The sequence below is a fragment of the Sardina pilchardus genome, chromosome 14 (assembly GCF_963854185.1).
Source record: "Sardina pilchardus chromosome 14, fSarPil1.1, whole genome shotgun sequence".
Taxonomy (NCBI): Eukaryota; Metazoa; Chordata; class Actinopteri; order Clupeiformes; family Clupeidae; genus Sardina; species Sardina pilchardus.
In genome coordinates this window covers 4,031,365-4,051,396 of record NC_085007.1, presented here as the reverse complement: position 1 = coordinate 4,051,396, position 20,032 = coordinate 4,031,365, and the positions used below count along the sequence as shown (strand labels likewise).

The 20,032-nt window shown below is 45.7% G+C and overlaps 1 protein-coding gene across 1 annotated transcript in view; it reads left to right on the top strand.

Moving 5' to 3' along the window:
• Positions 1 to 3,439: 3,439 nt before the first annotated feature.
• Positions 3,440 to 20,032, top strand: part of LOC134100605 (ephrin type-A receptor 5) — a 63,840-nt gene continuing 47,247 nt past the window's right edge. Inside the window, 3 exon segments of the mRNA XM_062553895.1 lie at positions 3,440 to 3,525; positions 7,837 to 7,901; positions 16,833 to 17,496. Coding sequence (XP_062409879.1) covers positions 7,863 to 7,901; positions 16,833 to 17,496 — 703 coding nt within the window. The 5' untranslated portion in view covers positions 3,440 to 3,525; positions 7,837 to 7,862.

Genomic DNA, 20,032 nt, shown 5'->3' with positions numbered 1-20,032 from the left:
GTCATTGGGATTTCTTTAAATTGGGGGTGATGCCGACGATGTCGTCTATACGGGACTTACAACCGGGAATGCTGCGCTACCACAAAACGAAGGAGAGCAGACTATAACTGGCTGTATGACATTAACAAAGGCTTTTTTCCTCATGCTTTACGCTTCTATGAAAAGCTCCGATCTCAGCGACGCAGACAGCGAGAGGACAAAGCTGCCCATGCTTGCTGGGTTTAGGGCCGCCCTGCTCTACTTTGGGGGGTAGTTTGTATGCCGGTCACATAATGACCATATGTTAGCACTTCTCCGCGAGTTACCTTAACCCAGCCCACTGCTCCGCCACCAGAGTGGGTTGACTGCCAGATCTACCATCAACTGCAAGGTTAAGGTCTGAATAATATGACCTTGAAAAGGACTCATTCTATTGTTCTCAGGCAGGAACGTGTGTTAAATAGAAAGTAGCCCAAAATGATGCAACAAAGCAGCATTAATGTTGTTTAATGTGGCTATTTGGGTCTAGTTATGGTTATATTACAATTGAATGAATGAAATTGTATAAAAATGTAATTTGTTTATTCCCCAAACCGGGAGATATCTGTATGTCAGAGGGTGCTGGGAGACAAAACTCGTTTGGATTCCATCAAAAATTAATTATCTTCCTGAGATCATTATGGTCTCCCCAGGGGCTGGCCAAAATGTTCTAATCTCACACAAACACACACACACACACACACACACACTCCCAGTCCTGATGCTCACTGGTTTCACACAAACACACACTCCCATTCCTAATGCTCGCTGGTCTCAGATCGCTTCTGTTGTTTTGTTTTTTTGTTCTGTCAATCCATCATGTACTAGCCTATGAGAACACAATCATGTATTTTGGAGCAGAAAATGCCCCTCCTCTGTGGGCTAATGTAGTTCACTGGATAAGTGATTAGAAATGGCCCCTCCACTCCACTCTGTCTGAACACTGTCTGCCACTCCTGCTCACTGTGCTTACCCCTATGGCCTGGAGACCGTGTGACCAGCACTGGACTTGTCCCAGCTGAATTTATGGGTAAACACGAGGCCCATCAGTCCTCCCAGTCCTGGGCTCCCGAACGCTCCCGTGGCCTGTGTAAACAGCAGTGAGCGCTTATCAGTGCCGACAGCACAGCTGCAGCTGCCGAAACCGGACCTCCGCTCCGCTCCTCTCCGCTCCTCTTGTCTCCGCGGCCTGACACATGTCCTGCTGTCCTGTGGTCACCTGTGGCTACTCCCTGCGCCAGCACCCACAGTCTGCGAGCTCAAGAAGTCATCCTCCAGGAGGTGATGATGGGGGGGAATAAAATGAATAAAAATAAAGATGTAATCAACAACAGATTGATATTAAATTTAAGCTGACCATGCCTAATCACAGGCAGGCCACATAAATGGATAATGGATGTCATTTAGCTCAGTTGAGAGATTCATTGGTCATTATGGCCGGGCAGACGTTGAGCCATTGTTTTCAGGGACGTCATCACGTTTTGCAATTGCACATTATCAATAAATAAGGGGTCTTAATCTCCCAAACTGCCAGAAGCATCTCCAAGGCTCGGACTCTTATCTCGGAGCATGACGGAGGGCAGGAAATTGGCCATCAGGGATTAAATAATGTTTTACAGGAGCAATTTAGTGCTCACTAATGAATGGAAGTATGTGTGAGGCTGTGAGCACAAGAGAGGCAAAGTGGTCCTGTTCACCGTGTGATTAAAATGACAAGTGAAAGAACTAATCAAATTGGCAGAACACAAGAATGGTTAATTTTGCAGAAACACCCCCTCCCCAAACACACACACACACACACACACACACACACTCCCCCGTTTGCTTCCCCCCAGCAGAGCAGCGCTGACGATTGAGGCTGAAGCTGCCATGGCGCGGCGGCGATTCTTTAGCCTGTCACTTTCACGTCCCAAAGTTGAAACATGAAGCGATGGATCCCGCTGTTCCCGGCATTCCTCTCCCCGTCTGCCTGAATGGGCAGCGCTGAGGAGCGTGGGAGGTGTCACGGGGGCGCCCCACTGCAATATGGGTAATAATTAAGGAGACCAAAGCAATTCAGAGACATTATAAAGATGGAGAGAGTTCTCTATGTTTTGGGGCGGGGGGGTGAGGGCATATGAGAAGAACAAAAAAAGAAACATAATTGTCTGCCACCATCTTTCTTTTTAAATTGTTAAAGAACTCGAGAACAATAGAGAATTGTTTTTTTTCCCTAAGGACTGCAGCATTGGGTTATGTCTGTACTTCCATATTAGGGAATGTTTGAAAAAAATGCAATGTCTTTCTCAATTTTCTTTGCATTCTGAAACCCCTCGTTCCCTGCTGTGTATGGTTATAGTTTGACACAACATTCACACATACCTTTAGTTTGTGCAATAACCCTGGGAATGAAGGATGGCAGTTGTTTGCCGAAATGTCATTACAAAACTTCATGAAGTTGTTTCCACACTGCTGTAGAAAACATCTTTGTATGATGACACCAAACAGTTAAGGGATAATTTCTATATTTCTGTGGCAGCCATAGACAGTCAAAGAAAGGTTGCCTCTAACTATGAAATACCGGATGTGGGCCTACTGTTTGTTTAATTCTCCATGGAATGATAGCCTACTGTGAATAGATATCACCTACATGCTTTCATCTATTCTCTGAAAAGAACATGACCCAGAAGTGTTTAAAAAACATATTCCAATTCCATTTATTTCAGATTGGCAGTTACTTTTAGGGGGAATTGTGTTGGGTAGTATGTGTTGAACATATGGGTAAGCCTTATTATTAACCCTTTTTGGATAATATCAAATATATTTCCTATATATCCTAGCCCTATGCCATTGCCTCGTTTGCTTGACATGGCCTATAAACAGGAAATCATAGCCTTAATTGCTAATGTGCTTGAGTTTGAAGCGACTTGCCTGTCACGGTAAATTAAGCTATGAGTCGTCATTTCGATTGGTAAGACAATCTGTAACAAATTCCCCACTTCTCTGCTGCCACTTGATCCTTTATCGAATTTGTTTTGACTGTTATCTGTCTCTCGGCCCAGACCAAATAACCCTATCATACCTCCATCGTATGTCACTAAACAGCAGACATTGACTCATCAGCGGCTGTCGGTTGGACTTCTCTTTGTGGTTTACTCCGCCCCCGCGTGCGTGCACTCGGTCTACGCGGGTACTGACAGCTCGGCTGTTTCAACCGGAGAGGCTCTCCACGCCACAACAGACCGAAGCCGTGCGCGCTGCTCCACCACCACACCGGTCAAATGCGGCTTTATTTCCTTACAACTTTCACAACTGACACTCATGTATCCGCCAGGCTACTGTCGGTAACGCTACACTGAGTTGAAAATCCGGTGCTTTGATTTCTTGCTCAGTGCAAAAAAACGGCATTTTTCTGTCAAACGACTATGGTTTCGCAGTGGAGTTATATCAAACCTCTTTGCATTAAAGTGTGGATCTGTCTTCTCAGCTGTGCTGTGTTGAGGACACTCAGTATACCAAATAATGAAGGTAGGATGCGAATTACTTTCTTTTCATTTTGTGTTTGACACGGATGCCCTGTTACGCGCGGGGTCCGTTTAAAAAGTACCCCGGAGCATGTGGGTCCGGACCAGGTACAGACTGTATTGAAACCTATATCTAACACATGTCTAACGATTTTATTTGGAAGTGTAGCAAACATGTCTCGTTCAATCACATGTCTTTGCCCGTAACGATGGTTATTTGGTCTAATTCAACGGTTGTCACCTAGCTACCCGAAGCGGATGATAACATTTCCTCCACGGAACAGAACAGGTTCCGTCTGCGCGTATTATAGCCGTTGCATTTGAACGATTGGGACACACAGCGTTAAAAGTTCCTGTTAAATCTTACTCCCCTGCACTTGAAGTAGTCTACAATAGTTCTTCATGCTTCGTATCAGATCAAAGGAAAGTGCCTCAGTGTGTCGCCAACCTAAAGTTCAAATGTCACCACGTGTGGTTAGCCATATGGTTGACTCATTCAGAGGTGCAATTACGGCGCGTCCCCTTGATAACGATGTCCAGGAACATGTTCTTGCAGGGTCAATAAAACCTCGCCTACCTTTGCGATTTTGGATTACGGCCGAAAATACGACAAAGCTTGTTCCCTATTGTGTATTAACGTGCATGTAGATAGACTAATAGTCCATCAACACGAATAGACTATTAATTCATTAAAATTATGATAATGCAAAAGAAGTGAATGCAGTGGCATTGGTGGGAATATATGCTCATGATAAACTCTGTGTGTGTGTAACAACGTAGTACTTTGAAGCGGTAAGATAGAAACCATTTTAAAGTGGCCCTGTGAACATTGTTCGGATGCTGATGATGGAATCAAAACAGTGTTTTTATTTTCTCAAGATGTCATTGTGTCACTCTTCAAATTCCTACTCTATGTTTTGCAGAATTAATACATATTCAGCACAGTGCACATCTATGGTCCTGTGGTGCATTGTTGTACATTGTTGTACATTGCACATTTTATTATGTGCATTATACAGTATTTCTATAATCACATTTTCCTGTATATTGTTCATATTTTTACTGGACGGATCATGATTACCCTGATATATTCACCCAGACTTGGCACCAAGCTATACAGAAGTTTAAGACAGTGGCTTAGGGTTATGACTTCAGGCCTTCCACTTTTAAGTTGGACTAAGTTGGAAATTATCTATAGGTTGAATATGTATGTTAAGAGTTCACATTATGTGAAACATCTTTCATATGATTATGTGAATTTGTGGTGTTATTTTATTTTTTTATTTGTTTATATTTTGTTCCAAATTTGTTATGATCATGTTCTCAGACTCGGTAGTCAGAGTGGCTATCATAAAGGCTGCAGTATGCCTTTTGCATGTCTAAACTACGGCGGCGACAAGACAAAGACAAGACAAAGACCGCATGACCGAGACAGTCATTAATCGCAATATTACAAAATGCCAAGTCTCACCATAATCATAACTACCAGAATAATTTCTTTGATGCCTTCAATTGCAGTTTGATGTAATTTCATAACATGCTGTTAAAGTATACAACTTGACAATAGTAAGTAAGGTACAAGTCCATTTCCCTTTTTTTTTTTTTTGGTTAAATATTTGCCTTCTTTTTGTTTGATATTTGCCTTCTCAGGACTTGGTGCAGTCCAAGAGAGGATTTAAATGAGCAGTTTAAATGAGACAGCATATGGATAATGCACGGCAGGCTGACAGCAAAGTGATTGATTATGGGGCAGCAATGCTTCACTGACACAGACAGACAGCAGGTAGGGCCAGAGTCCCTCCGCCAATATGGACACTACGGTGACCTAGAGAGAGAGAGAGAGAGAGAGAGAGAGAGAGAGAGAGAGAGAGAGAGAGAGAGAGAAGGAGAACAACAGCCTCTTTAAATGAGCTCCGTCTGCCTGCGACTCTCTCACCCACCAGGCACGGGTCGGACGGGTCGGCCGCACTTTCCTATCTATATCGGGGGAAACTCCACAGCAGAAACCCATTTATGGAGCCCCACACAGCTGCTGGCTTCTCAGAGGCCACATTGCCGCAGCAGGTCTTGCTCTGTGGGGAAATGACTCTGTTTTTGAGTGTTCCAATAACTCAAGTGTAAAGTATCCCTGGGTTGTGTTCAAATTGAACGTCGTTGTGGGGCAATTTCTGCTTGTTTTTTTTTTTAATTATTATTGGCACAACACATGGGTAATGGGTCAGCCTGGAATTGTTAACAACAGCTAGCTTCTGTAGAAGCCGCAAGAGACAAAATTTTAGCTTTCCCATTTTTTCATTTGTTTATTGATCTCCTTTTAAGATCTCTTGTCTTTCGTAAAATCTTCGTCTTGGAGTTGGAGGGACAGAGTACAGTGTTTAAGTAGTGTGAGAGAGTGGACAATAGTGCAGTGGAGTCAGAATAAACTGTGTCTTTGTTCCACCCAGTCTCTTTTCCATCGCCTGATGGACACTAACCCCCCGACAGTGATCTAGTTCAGCACTCACTACTTCTGTTGTTGTTCTAATTAGGCCTTTGCGCTTTTCCTCAGGACACATTTGATTTTAAGTGGAACAATGCACATCAATGTCTGTCATTCAAGTGGTGCGCGCACACACACACACACACGCACACACACACACATAGACACACGCACACACACACGCACACACATAGACACACGCATACACACACACACACAGGCGCACACACATCATATACCACACACACACACAGTCATACACACACACACACACACACACACACACACACACACACACGCACACACACACACACATAGAGACCCCATTTAGCGTGCTTTAAATAGTCTGATTGCTACATGTAGGATTTGTAATGTTTGAAACGAAAGGGTTGTCTGAGAGCATGGACTGGTGTGCCTACTGCAGTGTGAGATTTTGCTGGATGACACATTGTCCCTCCAGACATCTGTGTGTATCCCTCTCCACACACTTCCTCATTCTCTCCCATTCTTCCCCAATTTCATCTCCTGGTTATCGATGAAACCCTGAAATATGACTCCGAGTTATTCCCACTCTCAGGCAGACGTCCAGGGCACGGTCAGGGCCTCTCTCTCTCTTGGCGGAGCCAAAGATCCTTAAATATTGACAAGATAGAGCAACGTAATGCATCTCTATGGAAGCAAAATTCGAACAGTTCCGGTCTGCTTAAAGGGGCGTGTTGCAAAGACGTCATAGTGGGATATCGATCTCTGTCAGATCGGCAACCCACACAAGCAGTGCATTTCGAATGTTAGCAGGTCTGCTTAAAGGGGGATTTAGCCCCCCTCCCCCTTGTGAAGACAGAACGCGGAAATGATGGAACGTTTGCGCCTCTCGCTCCGCTTTAACCCTCTCTGGCGGAGCGCGTTGTTGTCTGTGGCTGCTGGAGGCGTCCTGTGGCCCTCTCACGCGTGACCGCCGTTATCGTATGTTAATGGAGGCGGCCTGGGCGTCGCCGGCCGTAATTGCCGTGCGCAGGTGGGGGGGGGGGCGGGGGGGGGGGGGGGGGGGTGGAGGAGGAGGTGCCATTAAACCACGACGCGGTGCCAGGGACCTACGGCCGCCGCAGCTGAGCCCGGCTGATTGGATGGCGCGGAAAGGTCACGCCAGGAAGCGCGCTCGGCTGATGGGCCATGAGCGAATTGATCAGTGGAGTGTGGCACTGGCGCCCAAATGTTCGGACTGAGCCAGCGCTCGCTCGCTCTCGTCCACTCGGGCTGGTGAGGAGGAGGAGAGGGGGAGGGAGATATGAGCAAAAGAATCAGATCGTAAATTATACTTCAGTTCAGGTAGTGCACATCTACTGTAGGAGTGTCCGCTCCCTTGTACGTCCAGTATACTTGGCATCCATACTGCTATGGATGGGATGTGTTTGAATATGGTTATAAGAGCTTAGTAAGTAGTATGTGACATGTTGTGCTTATAATGTAATAAAATGGTATTAAAACCCTTAATTCATGAAATTTTACTCAAGGCAACGGAGGATATAGTTGAAATCATACTCTTGTTTTGTGCTGGTTGTACGTGTGGATACCATTGAAAGTGTGTGACTGATTGCTGTTTTTTTTGTAAGTTGGACCAATGCGAGTGTGTGAGAGGCTTTTCTGGTGTTTTTTTTTGCCAGCGCTCGCTTTTAGTCCTTTTCAAAGCAGGGAGTGGGGTGTATCAAAATAGTGTTTTGAAATAGAGACTTTTTCCTGCGCAGACCTGCAGCCGTGTTTTGAAAGTGGTGCGCCGAATTGGAGAGCCTTCGCGAAGCAACTTAATATGTCCTCTTTTCTCTTTGTGCCTCTCTGCAGTGAATTTACTGGATTCTCGCTCCGTGATGGGTGACCTCGGATGGATAGCCTACCCGAAGAACGGGGTAAGTTTCACGGTCCAGCCACACCGCAGGCGGCATTAAAACACACAGCGCCGCCGCCGCCACCGGACGCGTCTCAAGGTCTCACTTTTCCCCCTGAGTGGAGTGCAGGCTCAGACGAGCCCCAAAGTGAAAAATAATGGACCATTCGTCAGAGCACGTGACCTTTCCCTTGTCTTCCGCACCCATCAGCTTTACATAGCCAGTAGCCACAGCCTCGTCAAGTACACTGCTCGATTTCATGTGCTTTTCTAATGGTGTGTGTGTAACACTGACATGTGGCTCTCGCATATCTTTTGCAAAAATCTGAAAAAGGAAACATTTGTATACTGTAAATGCAATATATTTTTGATCATGTAAGGAGAAGCTAAAGATATATCAGAATCAGTAAACAGTATCAGTGCTATATGTGTGCAACATGACACATTAGCCTGCATATTTAAACAGAAAACACATGCACAAAAGGTATGGTTGTTAAAAGTCCAAAGAGGAAGAGAATGTAGGTCTGTCCTTTACGACATCGTGTTTTAATATTGAGGACATGAGGCTACCTGATCTGATAATGAATTTTCACTGGTGAAGAGGTGCATCTCAGGAGTGTTTCTCAGATGTACATTGTGAATGTCCTGCAGTGTCTTTGTGCGTATGGGTGTGAAGTTCTCTGGCTTGAGTACCGTGGCTGTCTGTGAGTGCTGCGTTTTGCTCGTTCTCGGCCGCTGTTTGGCGGGGGGGGGGGCGCTGTGTGTGCAGTGGCTGTCTGTCGGTGCCGTGTCGCCGCTGTTTCGGGGGGCCGGTGCGTGAATAGTGTCCGGGCCCAGCTGGCGTCGAGTCCTTTTGTTGTCGCCGGGGCTCAAGCCGCATGGCGGGGCTCTGACGGTCCCGTGGTGGTGGCGGCGGCTCTGGTGCCGGTCCTCACGCGGCTCTGGGCCGGTCCTCACGCGGCTCTGGGCCGGTCCTCACGCGGCTCTGGGCCGGGTCCTCACGCGGCTCGGCGCGGCGCGGCGTCCTGTGTGCACCGTGACCGTCCCCCCCCCCCTCGCTCTTTGTGTAGCGCCTCCACCGCGCCTGTCTGAGGCTTCAATAATGCAGCTTCTCCCACAATAAGAGGGCCCTTTTTCCCCCCTCTCTCTCTCTCCAGCTATGCAGCTCCACTGCACCTGTGCTGGCACATGATGAATATCCCCGGCGGCCGGCGCTTTTCAAAAGGCGGACGGGAAACCCGACCCCGGTGGTAGTAGTGCGGGCAGCCGGGCCTCAAGATTCAGCCGTTTATGACACGAGAGAGAGAGAGAACTCATCCGTCACACGACGACGAGAGCGTGTCCGAGCAAAAAAGCCCGTCGCAAACTTACGGTGGAGGAACTATCCCTCGGAGCGGACTGCAGGTGTTTCAGCCCGAGCGGGCCACCACTGCTGCCGGTGAATGACGTAATGCTGCAACAGTGTGTCATTAGCGAACACAAAAGCAGGCCGTGCCGTGTTACAAGTGATGCACGAGCTTAGCGCAGCACAGCGCAGCGTTAGTTAGCATTTTGGAAACGTTAAACATCCTCTCATTTGCATCCACTCAGAGGCGGTGAGGTCATCACCGTGCCGCCACAGAACATTTCAATAACGTTTAATGGAAATTAAATGCTTATCTCAGAGCTGTGCATTAGATATGAGATGGAGTCATCTGTTCTCAGTCCTCCGTGCCCACACTGATTTCGGTGGTACAGTATTATTATTTAGGGGGATTGCATTTCTCTTCAGTTGACTGTGTGCAATTTGTTTAATTAGGTCAGTGGAATCTGTAACAGATGCTGCTGACAAATGACGGGCTTTTAGATTCCGCGACTTCAAAGCGCACCACAGACTGAACGGCTACCTTGGCAGAAACGCAGTGGACGGGTGAAGCCACCGAAAGATAAAAAAAAACAGAAAAGACAGAAATCTTTACCCCCTGCCCCCCCCCCCCCATTTCCACCACTTGCTTTCTGTCTTTCTGAACTGTTCTGAGGGTGTTGGACTGAGCCCAGCTTTTCCAAATCAACCAGGCGATTTGCCGGAGCTCAGCTAAATCCTGGCTTTGTGCTGGCCGAGGGTGCCTGCAGCCCCCCTCCCCTCCTCTCCCGCACAACACACACACACACACACACACACACACACACACACACTTCCTTTGCTGAAGGGGAATGACACGTACCTGACCCCCACTGTTAAAGCCTCTTCATACCCTAACATTACCTCTGTGCGGAGGGGGAGGTGGGCTAAAAACAGCTGAGAGTGTGAGAAAGAGAAAGAGAGAGAGAGAGGGAGGAAGAAGGAAAGAGAGAGAGAGAGAGAGAGAGAGAGACCAACATGCGGTGTGTATTTATTCTTGCTGAGGGGTTTTGAAGTTGGCTCTGTGGCTCGGCAGGGCGTCCATTTCTCTGTGTCCCAGCCGAGGCCAGCCTCACCTGTGACAGGGGAATGGCAGGTGTGTGTGTGTGTGTGTGTGTGTGTGTGTGTGTGTGTGTGGTGGAAGGGGCGGAATGGACGCTAATGATGTGTTATGGGGATGGAGTCCTAAGGGGTTAGAGCAGAGCACACTCTCTCCATCTCTCCCTCTCGCTCTCTCTCTCTCTCTCTCTCTCTCTCTCTCTCTCTCTCTCTCTCTTTCTCTCTGAGTGGATGATTTAGGGGTGGGGTGGTGGAGGAAAGGGTGTGTGTGTGTGTGTCTGGGTCAGTGTGAGTGTGTGCATTTGTGGGGCAAAGGGTTAGTGTGGACTCATTATTGAGTGTGTGTGTGTGTGTTTTTTGTGTGTGTGTGTGTGTGTGTGTGTGTGTGTGTGTGTGTGTGTGTGTGTGTGTGTGTGTGTGTGTGTGTGTGTGTGTGTGTGTTAGAGAGAGAGAAAACATGTGTACATGTGTGTCAGTGCTGCTTAGAAGGAGGTTACATGAGTAAAGCTAATGGCTGCAGTGTGTGTGTGTGTGTGTGTGTGTGTGTGTGTGTGTGTGTGTGTGTGTGTGTGTGTGTGTCTTTGTCTGTGTATACAGTATGTGTAGTGTGTGTGTGTGTGTGTGTGTGTGTGTGTGTGTGTGTGTGTGTGTTGTGTGTGTGTGTGGTGTGTGTGTGTGTTTGTGTGTGTGTGTGTGTGTGTGTCTCTCTGGAAGCTTTTGTACCTGCCTACAGTGTGTGCTTGCGAGTGTGTGTGTGTGGGTATGTGTTTCTGGAAGCGGCCGTACCTGCCTACAGTGTGTATGTGCGCGTGTGTGTGTGTGTGTGTGTTTGTGTGTGTGTGTGTGTGTGTGTGTGTGTGTGTGTGTGTGTTTGTGTGTGTGTGTGTGTGTGCCTGGCAGCAGCCGTGGCTGCCTACAGTGAGTGTCCACCATGCCCAGGTGTCAGGGGAGCCATAATAATGGCAGAGAGAAAGAGAGAGACACAGGGACAGAAGAGAGAGAGAGAGAGAGAGAGAGAGAGAGAGAGAGAGAGAGAGAAGAGAGAGAGAGAGAGAGAGAGAGAGAGAGAGAGAGAGAGAGAGAGAGAGAGAGAGAGAGAGAGGAGAGAAGAGAGAGAGAGAGAGAGAGAGAGAGAGAGAGAGAGAGAGAGAGAGAGAGAGAGAGAGAGAGAGAGAGACAGGGACAGAAGAGAACAGTGGAGCTGGACAGAGAGAGAGAGAGAGAGAGGAATGGAGAGAGAGAGGAGCTCAGTAAGGCAAGAGATGAGAGAGATAGAGAGAGAGAGCAGTCAGAGAGAGAGAGGGAGTGGGGAAGAGAGGAACTCAGTAGGGCGAGAGATGAATGGATGGACAGAAAACAAAGTGATAGAGGGGGAGTAGCAGAGGAGAAGAATGGTTGCACAGAGGATGTGCTGAGGAAGAAAGGAATGGAGGCCGAGCTGTCCTCAGAAATGCCTGTTGGGAAATGAAACCCTGGATGCAATACGGATTTCACCACACTCCTCTACATTTGCACACAATACAGATACAACGCTCGCACAGAGATGGTGTCCTTCACAAATGAAGTTTGCACCAGAATGCTAAATTGTATTGTTTTTTTTTTCATGATTATGGAGAGATGTTTGTGTGAAAGAGAGGGAGGAATTGAGCTCCATGATTGTGAGCGATGAGTGCAATTTAATGATAATCAGTCTCAAATGCCATTGGCACATAAACTCTCATAGAAGTGAACCACTTTGGAATCAAACTGCACACATATTACAGTCTTTCAATTCCCCTCAAGATATTTCAGAGGTTCATTTTGGTCTGTTGTGTACAGCTCTCAAGTGACAGATGCCATTTCATAACTGTCTGTGTTTGCGTGACAGAATATCCAATTGAGTTCAGACAAGGTTAATATTTTGAGAGAGAGAGAGAGAGAGAGAGAGAGAGAGAGAGAGAGAGAGAGAGAGAGAGAGAGAGAGAGAGAGAGAGAGAGAGAGAGGGGAGTAAGTGTACAGTACTGTACATCCAATCTGAGGCTTGCAGAGCCATGCTGGTCCCAGTGTAGGAGACAAATCCTATTAGAGATGATAAAGCAGGGGCCAGGAACAGGTTGAACGTGGCTTACACACAGCCTCCTCAGGCTGCAAGAACAGAGGACTGGAGCACTGAAGGGGTAGCCTGGCAAGCCAAACTATACATTAAATGTATAGTTTGGAGTCGGACCATTCACAGAGCTGAAGCCTGTGGGTGGGCTGAATCGCTGTCTTTCAAACTGCCTCTGCACGTAATAGGCCAGCACTTGTGACCAATCGTAGCCGGTCGGCAAAACGGCAAATACATCCTTCTTTAAAATATGACTTGAATTACTTGAGTGCTTGAGTGCAAGTCTAACTCTTCCAAAGTCGATGACAAAGCCGATTCAAACGAGCGCGCTTCGTTAGCCTCATCCATCTTCATTATTCTCTATGGTTGTTCTGCTACTGTATATCGCTGTAGCGCAGCTCTGTCGTCACCGTGCTAAGGCGAGCTCAAGGACTCGGTATACAGATAGAACATTCTGATTGGACCGGCTGACTTGGTGCCGGACGCAGGATTGGCCTTAACGGTGTGACACTAGACCATCCCACTAGGCAGAATATATTTTTTGCCGCTAGGGTGCGTCTAGATTTCTAGGCTACTGAAGGGGCTATATGAAAAATGCAAAAAATAGTCAATATCAGTCTCATGTCAATATCAGTAATTACTGTTATATTAAAGACTAATTGGGAAGGAAACACCCTCATTAAGCATGCCGCAAATCTGGAAATGTTTTTGCTAAATATTGAGCACTAAGTACTTTTAAGTACTGTAAATGATTGACTAAAGCTACATTCAATGATAACTTTCCCAAGAGAAGAGTGACTTGCCCAATTAAAAGTAAAATTTGTATGTGTTGCCTCTGTGACAGTCTAGTTTATACCGATTTATGACATTACAACTAGGCTGCCTTTTATTACAACTGGATGTGTGAAGCATATTGAAATAACCATTAAAGTATGTTGCTGAGGCACTTTTTATATTTTACATTGGATGTGCGTATGCATGTACAATGTCCCTTTGAAAGCTGCATGATGTGATGTTTGCCATTGTATGCGCTAGTGTGTTTATGTCCTTAGAGAATGTGTTCCAATTCTCTTTTTATTTAAATCCACCATGTTTTATTATGTGCCCAAGCACCCATATTATCATACAAGATTTTAATAACCGACAGTGCTGTGCTGTGCGTGCGTTGGGCTGGCCGTTATTTGCATGCAGACAAGCCTGTGTAATTTACTAGATCATAGTCGCGTGGACTTGAACACATTATGCTAATATGAAAGGAAGCCATTTGCTGTGGTTCATGGAGATGTTTTATAACTGTGTCGTCTTTAACGCGATGCATTAAAGCACCTCGGCCGGCTGGGCGAGAGAAAGTCCTGTGTTTATCACGGGGAGGGGAAGCATGAATGAGTTTCAAAGAGCCCTAATGGGACGGACGAGCACGTGGCTGTCGGAAAATAAATGGAGAAGTTGCCGTGAATGGCAGCGGAGAATCTGCTAATGCTGTATTCAAATGTTGTTTATGTGACATTTTTACACATGCACACAAAACGTTATTTGTGTGACATTTTTTTGCCTTAGAGATGTGGTTAAAAGGACACAGGGATAATTGAGAAAGTGTGCAGTGTTTTGAAATGTGGATGTGCATAATTTGATCATGGGTGATTGTGTATTATGTGTGATGTGAATTTCATAACCTTAACATGGCACCTCGAAATTGAGTGAAAGGTCACATTTTATTGTTTTATTTAGATTTCACACTTCAAGTATAAATTATGGTAAAAATATTTATGCGCTTGTTCAAATATATGCATATGAAAAGCTTAACTTCCAAGCACATCTTGAAAAAAAAAAAAACACTCAAAGCTTGGCTCCCTCTATAGCCATTAGAGTCTTTTCATGCAAAAAAAAAAAAAAACACACCACTGAGTCGTTTTGTATGACTACTTTACATGAGGGGTGTGAGCTCTACATGTATGTCAGTGCATCGTGAAAAACTCTGGATAGTGTGTGAAATGTTCTGCTCTGCATTTTATCTCTATTCAGTCTGTGGCACACACCGCTGTCTTTTATGATATGTAACACCACTGCATTATACGTTGAATGGTCTGCATGATGCACAGGAGAGACCATCATGGAGACATTTTTGTATACAGATGGTTGTTGGTTTAGACCCGTTTTTACTGAACTGAGATTTTAGACTGCACCCAGAGCTGTCTTTCCCTTCGTCTGCCCCTGGAAGGTCTACAGTGCATTGGGACAAACTCAGCTAGCCTTGGCTTAGAGCAACGCACATATGAATAGAGTTGGCCTGTAGTTGGGCAGTATTTATTTCATATTGTATTGCAGTGAGTGTAGATTCTAATTGGGTTATAGTCATTTTAGCTCCTTGGTTTATTTACTTTCCAAATATTACACTACTAATATTTACATTTTAACTATTTGAACCTGTTTTGTTTTTTTTATGTCATTATTTATCAAAATTATTCTTATTCTTTATTATTATTACTTCTACTATTCTATTTTTAATTCTTATGATTTTATTTGTATTTTTTCATGTGGAAAACAAGGGGTTTTCTCTCTCTTTCGTATTTCCTCGGGCATAAATAAATAATTCAATACATGTAACAATTTGGCCACAAGAACAACTGATAGGCAATAATAATGTGCCATATAAAACGTGTATTTGCCTTTCTCATCTCAGTGACACATTCACAGCTTCACTGATCTGTTTTCCTTATGCAAGATCACAAAATAAGTTATAGTGTATGGAGGAATTATTGAAATATGAATGGATCTAGAAATGAAAGGAAAGATTTTGGCTGCTTGCAGTAGTTGAACATGTTAAGTTAATGTGAATGAGTAAAAGAGATACTTACTTGCACTGAGGCCTTTGCTTGCTATAAAGAAATTCTGAACAGAAAGCTGCTCTCTTTCAAAAATGGTGTTTTTGTACGGTCGGTGATGTCACTGGAAACTGTCTCATATTATCAGGCTGAAAAGTTCAGAGCCCCAAGCAATGTCCACCCCGTGAGTCTCCCATTACAAAGCAGACACTGACACAATGCCAAGGTAGAGGCACTCACTATACCCTTCACCCGGGCAGCCTGAGAAAAGCAGGAGCGAAAACTAAAGGAGACACGGGGGAATCAAAGAAAGGGGGAGAAAGAAAAAACGAGAGAAAGAAATGAAGGGGAAAAATGCAAGAAAGGAAGAAAGATATGTGACACAGGTGAAATATCTGCATTCTGGCTGAATGCCTAAAAATCGCTCTTGATCTGTATGAAGTATCTATCTAGCTATATTGAAGTAATGTTTCAACCTATGTGCTAGGCCTTATCAGTCATTTTGGTTGCTGTGTCAACAGTGTCCAGTATGTCTTTGCCCAGATAAGATTGGTTCCAATTTTCAAAAGGTTTGTTGTTACTCCCATACCCTGGAAATACAGAGACAGCCTAAAATGTGACAAGCCATCCTCTTTTTCTGGAAACTGTTTTTTAGTTGTTATTATCCTTTATGTATGAAGGCAGATTCTCTGATTCTCTAGTATTAGTTGTCATAACTGAACTATGATTTGCAAATCTACTATCCCTTATCTTGTGGTTATATGTGTGCTAGCTCTGTGTGTGATTGTACATTCACTTTATGTCTGTGGAGAAAAAAAGGTTGAGTATGACAAATAAGCACAGAAGCAGTTGGACAGGTTTGTTTTCACTGGTGGTGAATCTGAATGCTTTGTGGATATGTTACACACCATGCGTGTTAGGGCAACTCTATCATTAGTCTCTTTGTCTCTTATCATATCATCAACTTCTACCTACCAAGAAAAGGCCAAGATGGCAGCCAACTGTAGAACAATAGAAAAATAAATAGATAGATACAGTAGATACAGTAGATAGATGATAGAAATACTTGTCATTGCAAGCAGAACAAACCATAAAACTAGAGGTGAAGCTCCATTAAGGTGTATGGGGAAATGTCCGTTTTAAAAAATGTAAAAAAACACAACACAATGTAACAGTAATTCAATAAAATAAAAGCCCTGGGTATGAAAAAAGAGAAAAAAATCTCTACGACTAAGGCACTCCACAAGCTTAAAATGTCTTTAATAGACAGACATTTATTGAACATTTTAAACTTGTGGAGTGCCTTGGTCGTAGAGAATTTTTTCTCTTTTTTCTTACCTAAACTATTAACCTTAGACCAAAGAACACCCAACAACAAACACATCTACTAAGGAACAAAGAGGACTGAGCACGCCACAGACCCTGAATGTACTGTATGCATAAAATAAAAGCACTATTGCAGTAAAAGAATAATCTGCCAGAGCTCTGCCGGATCCCCACCATGTTTGGCCCAGAGTCAGCTGGCTAATGACTACACACTGCCTAATGGCTGTCTGTGTAATCGCTGTCTAATCCTTGTTCCTTGTGCCGTTTCTCCCCCGCAGTGGGAAGAGATCGGAGAGGTGGACGAGAACTACGCCCCCATCCACACGTACCAGGTGTGCAAGGTGATGGAGCACAACCAAAACAACTGGCTGCAGACCAACTGGATCCTGAACGAGGGCGCGCAGCGCGTCTTCGTGGAGCTCAAGTTCACGCTGCGCGACTGCAACAGCCTTCCCGGCGGCCTGGGCACCTGCAAGGAGACCTTCAACATGTACTTCTACGAGTCCGACGACGAGGAGGGCCGCAACGTGCGCGAGAGCCAGTACACCAAGATCGACACCATCGCCGCCGACGAGAGCTTCACCGAGCTGGACCTGGGCGACCGGGTCATGAAACTGAACACGGAGGTGCGGGACGTGGGCCCGCTGACCCGGAAGGGCTTCTACCTGGCCTTCCAGGACCTGGGCGCCTGCATCGCCCTGGTGTCCGTCCGCGTCTTCTACAAAAAGTGCCCTTTTCTCGTGCGCAACCTGGCCCTCTTTCCGGATACGATAACTGGGTCGGACTCCTCGCAGCTCCTGGAGGTGTCGGGGGCTTGTGTCAACAACTCGGTGGCTGAGGACGTACCCAGAATGCACTGCAGCGCAGAAGGGGAGTGGCTGGTGCCCATCGGGAGGTGTGTGTGCCAGGCGGGCTTTGAGGAGGTTAATGGCTCCTGTCAAGGTTGGTGAACATCTTCATTATTTTGCCAATGATGGCACAGTCTCCTGTGTGTAAAACACACATGCGCGCAGGCACACACACACACACACACGCATTCAAAGAGATACATACACATACACACACACACACAGACACACACACATTCAAAGAGATACATACACGTACACACACACACACACACACACACACACACACAGACAGCCACACAGACAGCCACACAGACAGCCACATACTGTAGACACTCTCTCACACACACACACACACACACACGCGCATACGCACACGCACACACACACACACACAGAGACATGCTTGCATATATTTGGAATTGAATAGGTATGGTTTTATAAGAGTGTGTAACCTTGTTCTTTGGAATGATAATAATTCTCCATTCATTAACATTCTCTCTGTATCACATAATAATAAGTACATTTCCCTAAAATACTGCACATACCATTATACGTAACATATAAATATGTGTGTGTGTGAGGAATAGTCACAATGCAGCTCGTACAGAAATGTGCATTCATTAGGCCTTAACATAGTGATGTGTTGTGGTGTAGTGGACGGTACTGAGTGAGCAGCAGCCTAATAGAGGCAGGGGGGGGGGGGGGGGGGGGGCGACAGGGGGGAGACGGGCGGGAGCAGGGGGGGCAGCAGCTGTTGTATGGGTGACACTTGGCCCCTCTAATGGGTTCTAAGGACTCGCTGTGGAGCCCCATCTCCCTCTCCCTCTCCCTCTCTCTCTGCTGCCTGTTGTTGCGCTGAGACGCAGCCATCTCTGAGCAGGCATGTCTGGCACAGGTGTCATTTGAGGAGTGCGGCAGTGGCGGCGGGGCCCGGAGTAAAGACCGTATAGAGCAGAGCAGAGCGGGACTCGGGAGCGCTTGTTTGTCTAAGCCGAGTGTTTGTTTACGCTGCCGAGACGTAAACCTCATGCGGCAGCTCAAAGGACGGATCATCCCTTTTCAGACGCAGGCGGCGAGAGAGTCGTGCGGAGTCACGTTTTTTTACACTCCCATGATGCACCTCTCTGGCCACACAACTCCCGGCCGTGACAATCAAGAAGGAGCATTTTTATTTTGGAAACATTTCCAAAACATTTCCAGACTCAAGACCTACTCACACTTTGGCTGCTTGCTCAGGGGTGACACACACTACAGTATATTCAGTCATTTTCACATCTACACATAGTCACACAAGTACCGGCTGAAGCAGCAGGCTGATCTGAGTTCAGTCACTTCAATTGATGTCAGGCAGCTGTACTGATTATATTGAGGGTTCTCATAGACCTGAGTGTGTGTGTGTGTGTGTATGAGGAGTGTGGTGAAAAGACTGGGCACTCCTGTGTGTGTGTGTGTGTGTGTGTGTGTGTGTGTGTGTGTGTGTGTGTGTGTGTGTGTCTGTGTGTGTCTGTGTGTGTCTGTGTGTGTGTATGCGATGGAAAGACAGGGATGTTCCAGAGCAGAGGCGATTGCTCATTGAGTGCAGGGGAGGCTCAGCCTCCTCTAAAATATCACGGGAAATTGCATGAAATAATGCCTATTATGAGCTACATTAGCAAGCCTAATATTCCAACTAGAACATGCTAAAAACGTGTTCAACTTCATGGCTATATCGTTATAGTTTCGTTTTGCAACAAGGTTTTGCCTGTCATCTATCGTGATTTCGCACGTCTAATGCATTGAGTGACGACACGATCCATTAAAATCCCCATAGAGGCTCGGCCTCACTGGACTTCGATGGCACTACGGAGTGGGCTGGTCTTAGTGCAGGACAAGCTAGATTAATATTGGATAAACGCCGCAAATTCGTCATATCCAGGGAAGCCCGGCCTCTCTGGGGGTGAATGGGACAGTGGGATGGCTCGGATGCCGAGCTTCTGTATGATGATTGGAGGAACCGTCATTTTTTTTTGATTGACAAGCATATTTCGCGATTGCACAGGAAGTTTCAACAGAGACGGGCTCTGGTTTCAAGTTCAGGGATGCGTGAAAGTTACGGAACCTTACAGGGTTGGCAGGTGAACTCGAGAGGCAAGGCTGAAATGTTTTATTCTATAGCATGTTGTACACAACATATCCTATCAATAAAACCGTAATGTGGAGTTACAGAGTTCGTGATTTGCATTTGTTTCAGTTGTGTGTTTAGGCTAAGTTGTAGGCTAGCCACATAGCTCGCTGTAATAACTGTGTTGCTTGGCTAAATTGCTCATGTTTACAGTACTTGAATTTTATAAGCTATTTGATAGCATTCCCCACCATGGGAGATTCCAAATAAAACAGCAAGGCATATGAACGTAGAATAGTCACGTACTATAACTCTAGTAGGCTACCAAATAGCATATTTAACCCCCCCAAGTGAACTGGTCAAATGTAAGCTTAGTTCTAATCTAACCAAGCCAGCTGCAATGTCTCAGAACCCTACGTATCTGACGAATCCAGTGCCGGATTCGTCTAGGCTACTGTTTGGTCTATTCTGTTTTAGGATATATTTTCCCCTCAAATAACAATATAGCAGCAATAATATTAGTTTA